The sequence below is a fragment of the Centroberyx gerrardi genome, chromosome 16 (assembly GCF_048128805.1).
Source record: "Centroberyx gerrardi isolate f3 chromosome 16, fCenGer3.hap1.cur.20231027, whole genome shotgun sequence".
Classification (NCBI taxonomy): Eukaryota; Metazoa; Chordata; class Actinopteri; order Beryciformes; family Berycidae; genus Centroberyx; species Centroberyx gerrardi.
In genome coordinates, this window is record NC_136012.1 from 16,208,128 (window position 1) to 16,220,272 (window position 12,145).

At 42.9% G+C, this 12,145-nt stretch overlaps 1 protein-coding gene across 1 annotated transcript; it reads right to left on the reverse strand.

The window, feature by feature from the left end:
* Window positions 1-626: 626 nt before the first annotated feature.
* LOC139915141 (cysteine-rich and transmembrane domain-containing protein 1) lies at window positions 627-7,757 on the reverse strand. Its single transcript, XM_071903632.2, has 3 exons — window positions 7,613-7,757; window positions 3,213-3,535; window positions 627-1,826 (listed from the first exon to the last, which is right to left on the reverse strand). The coding sequence occupies exons 2-3, from the start codon at window positions 3,514-3,516 to the stop codon at window positions 1,723-1,725; spliced, it is 408 nt and encodes a 135-aa protein (XP_071759733.1). The 5' UTR covers window positions 3,517-3,535; window positions 7,613-7,757; the 3' UTR covers window positions 627-1,722.
* Window positions 7,758-12,145: the final 4,388 nt, after the last annotated feature.

Consider the following 12,145-nt stretch of genomic DNA (forward strand, 5'->3'; position numbering starts at 1 on the left):
TTTAATGGCGTGTCAGCAGCTAATAATCACACACAACGGTTTTCCTCTCTCCAACCATATAGCTTACAAAGGACAAAGGTGCCAATACTCTGACACTGATAGTCAGTCTCCTCACCCTCAAGCCAAAATTTGCACGTCAGTTCAAATGATCTCTTAAGTAGCTACTGAAATGTAACATGTGCCACCCACAAATGCCGACAGCTAAGTCACATGGTTGTTTTCTTGGTCCAGCTCTAGTCTATGTGGCTGCTTTGCACATGCCAGCACCCTTTCAGGTACTTCAGGTTGCTAGCATGTGAAACATCATATCGTTCTTTCCTTTAGCACTTTTGTGTAAAATTGTGCTGCAATCAGAAAGCACCTTCTACAGAACGATCACTGCAGTGAAACTAGTTTGTGTCGCCGATACTGTCAGTGAATCAGGCAGACGGCCATGTTGCAGACACCATCCTGCTCCAGCCGGGTCACCTCTCACTGCGTTATAAATAGATACATGGATCCAGCCAGGCTCCAGCAGCTACAGCATACTGATCTATACTCTCTGCTCTCGCTCTCACACACACACTGCTGCAATCCACAATATCTTGCAATCACAATTCTGACTCCTTTGGGGATAAATTATTTTAATGCAAGATTCTCATCTAAAGCAAAAGGCATCTAACAAGTCATTTGGTTTCATCTGTTTTGCAATCAACACATTTTTTCATATTTTCAGTTTTACTTCCAAGGAATGTGAGTATTAAAAATAATAATATTGAATCATTTTTTTATATCAGGATCACCATGAAAAAACATTTGCAGCCATTGAATGTTACAGCGATCAAACATAAATCATTGTCATCTTTAAAAATGCATTCCATTTATTGTCATATGATTCACCTGAAGACATACATCAGCAAAAAACAGCTCTTGTGCAAATAAAAGGTATACATTTCAAGCATCAGCTTCTTAAGAGGACCCTGCAGCGTACTGGCATCCAGGGGTCTTGGTGGCTGTTGAGGGGGGCGGGGTGGGTGGGGGGGGGTTGGCCTTGGGGATGGGAAGTAGCATAGCTGGAAGGGCAGGGAAGAGGGGGGAGAGGGGGGAGAGGGGGGGGGGTAGGCAGGAGTAGTATCTTACAGAGGTAATAAGATCATAAAGTGCCAAGGAGAGCCTCACACTAGACGAGCCTGAGATCCGAGTGTGCGTGTGCGTGTGCGTGTAAGTGTGTATGTGCTCGGGCGCGAGTAGAAGTCAATGAGTGTGCCACACGTACCGACGCTCGTTTTCATTATTGCGTATCCGCCTTGTCTGCGCTGTGGGCGTGCGGTGTGTGTGTGTGTTGTGTTGTGTGTTGTGTGTGTCGGTGTAAGATTACAGTACAGAGCCTGAGATTTAGGGTATGCTTAGAAGCTCAGTTACAAGCTGCTACGGAGCACCCCCTGGACAGGGTCGGTCAGTGCTGAGGGCTTTACATCAAGGTGGAGCGAGGGGCTCTGGGTAGAGACTTGTAGACTTCCATGTGGGATCGAGGAACGGCTTTTATTTATAGACAAGCAAAAGACCCGGGGAGGAAACGAGGGCGGCGAGGGAGGGCGGGGGAAGTTAGGGGAGTGCAGAGGTTTAAGGCAGAGAGGGAGGGGGGGGGGGGGGGGGGCGGAGGGGTGCAGGGGTGGGAGGGGGGGTGTCGAGGCACAGAAAACGGGCAGGGGGGTTAATGAGGTCAACGGTTGGGGAATAGCGTTATGTCAGCATGTCCCAGAGACAGCAGCAACACAGAGCCGTCCAGCAGGCTGTCAGACATGTGTCTCCTGTGTCATCTCTCCTCCTCTCCTCCACCACGTACACTGAGAGAGAGAGAGAGAGAGAGAGAGAGTGAGAGAGGTGTAGGAGGGAAGAAGAAAAGCCAAAGATGGAGGAGGCGGGAAGGGTTGAGGGAGGGAGGCACGAGGCGAGAGAGAGAGGAGAGGAACAGAGAATGGAAGAGAATTTCAAGAACGCAATTAGTCATTTTTTTCACTGAAATTACAGAACGCCAGCGCTAATTCTCTAAATTACCCGGGACATCTTCAGCAGTGAGTTCAAGTGTAACCATGGCTCCCGTGATTCTCCTCTCATTATGTTCATCACGGGAGATGCGTGTCACCATGGTAATGCCACAGCAGCTCACAGCGTTCAGATCAGACACCGTTACAGTTGAGTGACATTATCGCCGCTTCAGGCATCACTGGGCAAATGAGACGAGACCTTATGGGCCTACACACGCCCGCAGGGCATCACCTTTTATTACAAATGCAGGGAAAGACAGTAAGATGGTTGTTTTTTAGTTGCTTTATTTTTAGTCAGTGTGCCTAAATTAGTCATGTGAAAGGATTATATTACCTATACATGGGATTTACCATCTGCTTAAGTCTAACCAGCAAGTCAAACAAAATACATTATTGTTCCCCTGAACAAACACATCTCCCTTTCCTTGTGTTGTGATTAATCATTCATGCAGAGAAACACTCATCCAGCTTTTAACAGCCAGGTGGAGTGAGTCAGGGCGTAGGTGAGTGTGTTACCTAGGTAACCAGCTCTGGTCAATAGATAACGAGAAGCTGGCTAGACACTTATCATACTTTGACAATTATCAACGCTGATAATGATATGACAATGATTTGAACTGGTTAATGATTAACCCTTATTAAATAGTGAGGTGTTCTATCAAGATGACTCACGGCCAAAATCTCAATTGTACAACATGCCCCTTTGATCAGCCAACAGAGGCGTATCTTGAGCCGGTTGTGAGAGCAATATCACTTCCCTGTTTGCATTTATACATAAAGGTGAAGGTGTTCTATTCACTATGCTCTCTGGAAGCAGGTCGGCTCTCTTTGCATATGCAGTTTGAATATTTTGGAACTCGATAGCTGCTTGCCGTTTCACACCTTTTACCACAGTTTAGCGAGTTGCTCAGCTGAGAGTTGCTACTGGCTGGTTGCTACCAGCCATGATCTGGCTTGACATCACACTCTTTAATGCTGAGTCACTGAGCCTATCCAGTAACAATTCTTCTATTTTAATTCAATTCTTGTATTTTACAGTCCCAGCCAACTCTCCTCATTCAGCAAAACACTTCTCACATTAGTAGCCTTCCAGCCAAACACATTCTGTTCTGACAGCTACTCAGCGATGACAGTCAATTCAGGGGTTCATAATCACATCAGTCTCTTTTGTATGCCTGCACCCACCTGTGTTTTTGGGAGCTTCCCCATACATGGGTCCAGGAGGTGGCCCTCCCTGCCAGCCAAACTGTTGTTGTCCGGGGTATCCATTGTAAGGAGGCTGTCCCGGGCCAGGATACGGGCCTCCGGGGCCCATGGGTCCGGCAGGGTAGTTCGGGTAGGCTGGATTAGGCTGCTCCATGTTAACGGGGTATCCTTGAGGAGGATAGCCCTGAGGAGGAAAGCCCTGCTGAGGAGGATGGCCCTGGCCTGGGTAGCCCGGAGCGGTGGGGCCGGGGCCCGGGTACGGAGGGGGCTGCTCAAAATTCATCTGTGAACTGAACAATCACCTGAATGATGAGAGACAGAGAGAGGGGGGCATTGTTTTAATGTTAATGAGCCGACAGAGTCAACACAAATATTCAGATGGCAGATGTGCGTCATATGGATGTACCAGCACCTGTATGTCAGATGTCGTACCAAAAGCCACATGTAACATGTTAGAAATCAAAGCAGAGTAACTTGACAGCCTTTTTGCACACATAGAAGGATATGTCACACATTAATACTAATACAAATAAAAATATATTTAATGTATTATAACATTTTTGTCCAGCAATCCAAAACTAAAGGTCTATTTTGTTCAGTAAAAGTGATCAGTGCTTGGTATTGGTATGGGCTCTGAAAAAGTGCATCAGTACATCCCTAATGTGTGTGTGTGTGTGTGCGCGCGTGCTCGATCGTGCACGTGTGCGCGCGTGTGTATGTGTGCAATTCGTTATGGATTCAGCCTCTAGAGTCACATTAGGCAATGAATTCCTCTGAGTGCTGATATAAGTTCACAACATTTTCAGCAAGGCACCAACGTGATGCAACTGTTGCCCAGAACAGCACAATATATGGCGCATGGCTGCTGTCCCTAATCCCTACGCCACCAACCAATCACGTCTCTTCCCACCTCATGCATATTGCATTCTTATCTCTCTCTGGATGAAGCTTTTAGAGGGTGTCTTACAATACGATGTTCATACCACAGCCATCAGCTCTACCAGAGATAAACTAAACACCATTATCTTAGTGTGCACACAGAGGCTTTACAAACAGAGGAGGCAGCTTCAGGGTGTGCTATTGTATGACAAGGTGAGGCGAGCCAATTGAGCCATGGGAAAGAGAGAGAGAGAGACTGAAGTTACCATAGAGGCCAAGGCTGTAACTTCACACTTGGTATTCCTCTTTATTCAGAAACACAGACATACAATACAAGGTGTCATGTTATCAAGATCACACTTTCATATTGTGTTTCTATGGGATGTGTGTGGCCAGTGTGGGGGATACTGTCTATCTAGGCCACCATTTATGATGACGATGTTACAATCTCCTCTTATCAAACACGGATATTTGGAAAATATGGAAAGTATGGAAGTTAGGATTCAACTGCAATTTTCTTCTCCATTCAAAGCCAGTGGAGAGTGTTATTTTACTTTATGATTTGATTCAATTTGATTTGTTTGACAGCATTAGAAACACACCAAACATAAATCAAATCTTCAAGGCTGTCACAGAAAAGTCAGTGGCTTATTTCCGCAGGCCAACATTTGTAGTACTGTGAAAAACAATGCACAAACAATCATCCAATCATGATCAAAATGTATCAATAGCATTAACAACCCAAAGGCATGCTGTCCACATCAACCAGGAACCATGTTTTAACCCTTGAGCCATTTTGAAAATAAATATTAGTGACCAACTTAGTGTCTGGGGCTATTTGTTCTTATCTACAGCTCCTGAGAACAAGAAAGTGCATTTCCCAACCAAGCACTAATGGCCTCTGATGAGGTAGATCCCAGTCCATATATCATCATAACCCACATACTGTCCAGCGTCACTGAAGCTGCCCATGTAGCAATGCCATAACAAAGGAAAGTGGGCCAGTTAGACAGAGCGCTGTGCTGCAGGCAGCTCTGCTAGCCTTCCCAGGATTCCTCTGTCACTCTGTGTATGTACACTATAAACATCTAAATAGTACAGCAACTCCCTTCTGCTCAGCCTCTACATGTGTCCAGGCCTCTGTCTATAGAAAAGTAATAGTAACTGCACTATTGATATCCCGTGTTTAGAGGATACTTGAACTATGCTTTTCTAATTGGTAGACAGGATGTTATCGCTTTAATCTATACTTGTTATGTGCTGGGAAACCAATATTCTGCTAGGTACAAAAGTGTAATGAATTGTAATTGCATAAGAACCAACCAGCTCTAGAGTTAAATAAAACCCACTTGATCTAATTGATTGCCCTAATTTGGTCATAAAATTAATAACAAGGGTTTAAGGCGGCTCTTGTGTAGTGCTTCCCACCAGCGGATAACATGCTGAGTAGATTTTATATGAAGTTGCTGAATACAATGAAAGAGTAAAAGACCAAATTACAATAGACCAAAGAGGAATCAGGCCAAAGAGGAATCACACACACACACACAAAGAACTGTCAATGGAATACTTGTGTACTAACACATGCTTAACTTCTTCTTTTAAGTTTAACCATAAGCTATCCTCTTTCTGCAGCGCTTATGACATGATGGCCAGACATCTCACCACCTGAATGTGTTCTTCAAGCTACTACTGACAGATGGCGAAGACTCGGTAACTATGGTTACGGTGTGCTCGATGAGGAACAGAGGGATCCCTGGCTGGCGTATTTGTTTTTTTTTTCCTTGAGGGCTCATGTTTCGTACATGGATTCACACACAGACACACACACAGACACACATACACACACTCATTCAGTGACACGCCTGCTCAGTCACTCAGAGTTACCATAGTGAGCATAATTATGTACCTTAAGGCAGAAAGGAGCAGTAAAATTACACAACTACCCAACCTCTCCTTCTCCCTAATCGACATTCAGGACTGCCTGACCTTAGTTCCAACTTCCACCTATAAAGAATGAGTTATCTATAACCAACAAGGATGTTCTTGTTGGTTGGTTCTGCCCCATCAACAGGCACCTTGCATAAATTTTATTGTATCCAAATAAATCTTCAGCAGTCTTTGGTTTCAGCTTTAGTTTTGATCATATAAGAGTTACAGGCCTTGACTGCTTATATGTGTGTGTGTGTGTGTGTGTGTGTGTGTGTGTGTGTGTACGTGTGAGTTTGCATGTGTACATCATTAGTTTGGTTTATGTCTGTTGGTCTGCCAGAATATGTGAGTGAGCCCAGACAATTTGTTTCCACAACACACTACCACAGCAATAATATCACATACACACACACACAGTGCATCTGAGAGGTCTCCAACTGTGTTCAGTGGTAGCGAGCTATCTTTGAACTTCATGGGATTATATGAGAGAGAGTTTGTTATAATTGTGGCAGCACTTTTTAACAATTTACAATAGAAACAGGACTAAAAGAAAGACACTACCAGAGTAGACTAAAGAATATGATCAAATGAATCTGGGACAAACTTCAGAAAACCCATCCAGGGATGCTACTTTTAATGTGTAAATGTCAACTCTCCATTGAGTTGCTGTGAATTCCAGTATTCTGCTTACAGAATACAAGGTAGTGTTCTCACATGATATTATAAGAACTTACATGAATAAACAAATTCCCATTGTTTATGATAGGAATTCAAACAGGAATCTTGCCTATTAAAGACACTTTACAATGTCACATTTATTGGTAAATATGACCAGAATTTACCTTAAATTTACTCAATTATAAACAATTCTCTGTTGGCCTTATTTTCTGCGTGAAAGAGCTTCACTAATACTGTTTTTCTTATTTAAAAAAAGAAAAAAAAAGGTAATTGTACTGGTGAGACATGCTTTTTCCATCTCAAGACATGTCTTCCAGGTGAGCTGTCCATGTATATTTGCGTTCATTCCATGTCTACAGACATCACGAGACAAAGACAACGGCTGTATATGGAGACACCCCATTGGACCTAATTAAGAAGCAACAATCAGCACCATTACACACACACACACACACACACACACACACAATGACTGAGCTGAATAATCACGACAGACGAGGTAGAATGCTAAACATTTTAAATGCTCCTTTGTTTTGCCATCATCATATTTAATGAGTTGTATTTCCTCGCCTCATTTCCAGCAGGCCTTCTGCAGCTCCAGCTAAGGCAGCGTATGTTTATATTTACACTCAAAACGTTCATTTATTCTGACTGCTAGAATAAAGGGATTATTATTAGTATTATTTTCATCGTGTAGCTAATCCGATAATAGGTCGTCAGTATAAGCTGTTATACCATTATACTAATACATAAGCCGAGCAGAAGTCGCACCTGCAGGCCACAGCCCAATATGCACTGTCGAGTTGCAGTTTTCCAACCCCCCCAACTTCATCACGACTATGCTCATAAAAACAGAAAATATTAGTTACCGACAGGTGCAGACCACCTACCTTAGAATAAATAGTGTCCTCGTCTGTTGTAAATAGCCGCACTCTCTCTCTAGAAACAAAACCTTCGATTTTCAGTGTTTGTTTCTATTTTTTTTTACCGCATTGAGCGACCCTGTCGTCTCACAAAACCCAGTGCGTATCTGTTGTGTGGGGGCCGTGACGTCATGTGAACGGTCAGGCACGGGGTGTTGCTGATGGGAAGGGGGGGGGGAAATCCAGTAACGGACGCCAGCGCTTGACACGTGATTGGCTGCTGTGACACTCGCCGCTGAGAGCGTCCAATCGTGAGCAAGAGCGCTGAGCCGGTGCCGGTGCACGGCGAGGGAAGCGATGACTCGTGATCATGTGACTGACTGGATAAAACATTATTACTTCACACAGCCAATGACGGAATACACGCGGAACTGGAGAGTGACCAGGATGAGTGACTAATCAGTGTTAATCATTAATTAGTACCTGGAAACATTCGCCCTTGGAATTTGAAATTTGACGTTATCATGATTGTTGAAACGTAACGTGGCAGCCCTTGCTCTTTGTCATAAATTAGGCTGCTATAATTATGCTGTTTAATTGACTAAAAAGAATATCACAACGTGCACCACTGCTTTGGATGAGAGACTCTCTGTTTAATTGCATCAGTGTTTTAATTCAGCAGATAGTGGGACAGTTGACCGGTTGGGCAAGGTGCAGTTCTGCTTTTCTGCCAGTAGATGTCAGTCAGTTCACAGTCTATTTTTCTTTGGGTTGTTGCTGTTCTTGTTGAGTATTGTGAAAAACTGGCTTGGCTGTTAAAGGGAAACTTGTGTGCTGTTATGTGGTTTTTTTTTTATAGTCCCACGTCTGTGTTCTATTTTTGTCTGGCAGTTCAACGTTGCCTTGCTTATCAGCAAACATAATATAAAACATACAACCAAGAACATGACCTAAATAATAATAAATAATCATATACATGAGGCGCACTTAGATTACATTTCAGCTTTGTTTTAATGAGTTTGCCTGTTATTCCTTCATCTTCTTCCACCAAAAAAAAAAAAAATGATAATGATAATTTGATGCAAGTTCATATTTTTAATACTAAAGATAACAACGCTATGGCCTATTCATAGTATTCTGTTACATCACCACATGGCCATCTTGGTAGGAAAATAACAGGTGATTGTAATAAATTAACAGGTGATTACAATCAAACGACAAACACAGCCAATGAGCTGTGAGTATTGTAAAGCGCCATATTGGTAGGAAATGCATGGGTTAGGGTTAGGAATCACTCTTATGTCCAAAAGTAAAACCTACTCAAGTAATATTAGCAAAACTAATGAAGAAGAAGTTACAGTCTAGACTTTTAAAAGTGCTTAAAAAGTATCTACTCAAGTATAGAATGAGAGGAGTTGTGATGAGTTCCACCTCTGGCTACAAGGCCCCAATATTTTGTCTTCTGTAACCGCAAGATGTTCTGCTTTGTCTGTTTATAGAAGAGCAGCCTATTTCTGAGTGAGTGTGTGAGTTTCTGTTATGACAAGGCAGAGCTGCGGCTCATGGGAAGCTCTCCACGTGCCGAGCTTCCACCTGACTCTCCAGTCTTGGCTTTGTCTGTGCTTGTTTATCGCTGGACGTAGTGGACAGACGTTAAGCAAACACACACACACACACACACACACATTAAACAAAGTGTAAGTGAATTGCAACATGTAAAGACAAGGCCCTACAGCTGCACTCCATCTCCAGTGACCAGACAGTCACACAGACAGTGACACACATGCACACATCCGCTCACGCACACACACACACACAGACACACACATACACATTCATACGTGTGTGTGTGTAAAGCAGGGACACATGCACACCAACACACACATACAGCACACACACAACAGGAGGTGGGAGTGGGAGACAGGGTTGTGAAACACCATCTCACTTCTTAAATTCTTCCATGGGACATGACACTACATAGCTAGTGGCTACAGTGTGAATATATAGTAGCATACCAGCAGCAGCAATGACAGCTGCCATTGACAGAGGAACCTAAAGGGAAGTAGTCTCTTTCAGCAGGCAGACATGCAAAATGAGTGCGTAGTTAGTTACAATATCAGCGGACACAGTGTTGCCTCCAACGAACAATGACCGTGTATTGAGTCTAGACATGAACACTTTAAACCATGTTTGTGAAGTTGTGCATGGACACGTTGGTGGAAGGTTTTATTACCGGTGGCGACACATTAAGCAATAGCTGGACAGCAGCTGTTCAGAGGATGGTCTGAGACATTGTGCAACAAACAGTAAATGAACCATAAACCTTATCCCGAGACCAAGCCAAATACCTGGCAGCACAGTACAGTCTGCATTTCTTCTCATTCTATACTTACAATATATTGGTGTATAATAAGCAGACGTGGGTCAAAGTTGTAAAGTCTTATTCTTAGTGTTTCTTTTAAGTACCAGATGTGTGGGTTTTACTGTATCAGGGCAATTCAGATAGTGGTTGGTCAGAAAAGTTGCCAAGATTTTCATAGAATTTCATGTGATTGTCTCATTGTATTGTCCTACTTGGCAAATCCCATCCATCTATCAACCAAGCAGGCTGAAACAAACCATGAAATGTATTTGCAAGCATTATTTGCTTAGATCTTATTTTTTATTTCTTTCCCTTCTTTCTTATTTCTTTTCAGTCTTTCTTTCTTTTTGCTTGTAATTTTGGTAATTTAGGAATTGAAGCTTATTTTACCGTTGCACTCCTCACGAGTCACTCTGGAAAAGAGTCAGCTAAATTCCTATAATGTAAATGTAAATGCGAGCATGTGTGCATGCATGTGTGAGACAAGCACGCTACCCACAAGCCCCCCCCTGCCCCCCCCCCCCTCCCTTCCCCATCATGATAGATGTGACCAAACAGGCCGGGTGTTTGAGTGTCTGTTTACATCGTCACCCCGGCAATTCAGCCGCAGCCTGTACCATCAGCTTCAACGTGAGGGGCGGACAAAAATAGAGTCTCGTCCACCCACCCCCCCACAGGGAGGGGGAGTGGGGGAAACAGGGTGCAACGAGATGAAAGGGGGCCATATTTTGTCTATGGAAAAGGGCAATGGGGCAAGTTCACCAAGGTTCATTGAAACTTGTTGCTCGGTGTCATCCAAAGAAAAGTTGTTTACAGTAAGTCCAAGACCAACATTTTCCAAAACAAGACTTCTTGTATAATTTGTCTGGCAACAGATATAATCAGAGTTTCTATGAGCCTGGATAAAGCTTTCCCTATCAGGCCCCATCTGATGCAAACAGGAAATAATACACATTGCATCAACATTTACAGAGATGGTCGCTATTTTGATTAAATGTAGTTCTACAAGTAAGATATAATTTGTATCAAGATACATTTGGAAGCCCTGCTTTTGTATTTCACAATACTCAAATTACAGTAGCTTCTAGAATAGATCAGATTCCCATAGAATATAATAGGCACTGTCAAATTCAGTTTGCATAATTTTTTTTGGCTATAGCTCAGTAATGGATACATTGTCAAGACATGTCACTAACAAGCTTGTGTGTCACATTCCCGGTCCTGATGGATGTAGCAGCAAAGACCTCGCAGCCCAGCCTAGGATCCTACTGTTAAATAAACCTCTTGAAGCAAGCCCATCTACCTGCCTATAAGGTGAAAAGACATGCAAATGTTACTCTATTAGGCTAAAACTGACTAACATAAATTAAAGACATTCCACAAAGCAGGAAGTAGCCAAGAGGTAGCCAACTCACATCACCTGTATGTGCCTCATCATCAATAGGTGACACTTGACCTAATAAATAAATTACCATATATAAAGTAGACTCATTTATGAGTTGTTGAATTAACTAAGATAAATGCTTTACAGTAATGTTCTTACATTAGCTAAATTTCTGTGTAAAGATGTTTAAGAAAATGTTAAAACGTTGACAGAATGCCATTATTTGCAGTTTCTTCATTGTATTTTTTTATTTTTAAAACAGATTTGAACTAAATACATTTCTTGACACCAATTTTTTGTAATTTATTTTGATACATTTGATTTGCAAACAAGATATCTTTTATTTTTGCCCATCTCTGAAGATTTATGTGTGCAACAGCCACTGTGTTTTGTGAGGTTCATACACTGCATATATAAATAGATATACAGTAAATGTCAGAGTGGCAGTGACGGTATAGGTGCAGGTTTACAGTTTTCCAAGTATCTGTATGGCTGGGGGGTGGATAGGTGAGATGGGGGAGGGGGGAGGGGGGGTGCACATGCTTGCATATACAAGTGATTTTTTATCCCAACCCCAGTAGGTATGGGTGCACAGGTATGTGTGAGCACAAGGAGAGTGGTTTAGTGGAGTCCTTTTCACTGTAATCTGAGATAAATCAAACGGACTCACAGTCAGGAAGCTCCTCTGACTGAGAGGGGATCTCCCAAAACTACAAGACGCAGCATGAGGTTTGCTGTGTAGTTGCACCTGCCTGTGTTCTCATGTGCACACAGCACAAGCATTCACAGACACACACTTGTTCAAACAGGCACA

Coding starts and splice junctions, on each gene's coding strand:
- LOC139915141 (XM_071903632.2), bottom strand. CDS start 3,516: ATGAATTTTGAGCAGCCCCCTCCGTACCCGGGCCCCGGCCCCACCGCT. Junction 1,827..3,212: donor GGAAGCTCCCAAAAACACAG/GTGGGTGCAGGC, acceptor TCTCTCTCTCAG/TGTACGTGGTGGAGGAGAGG.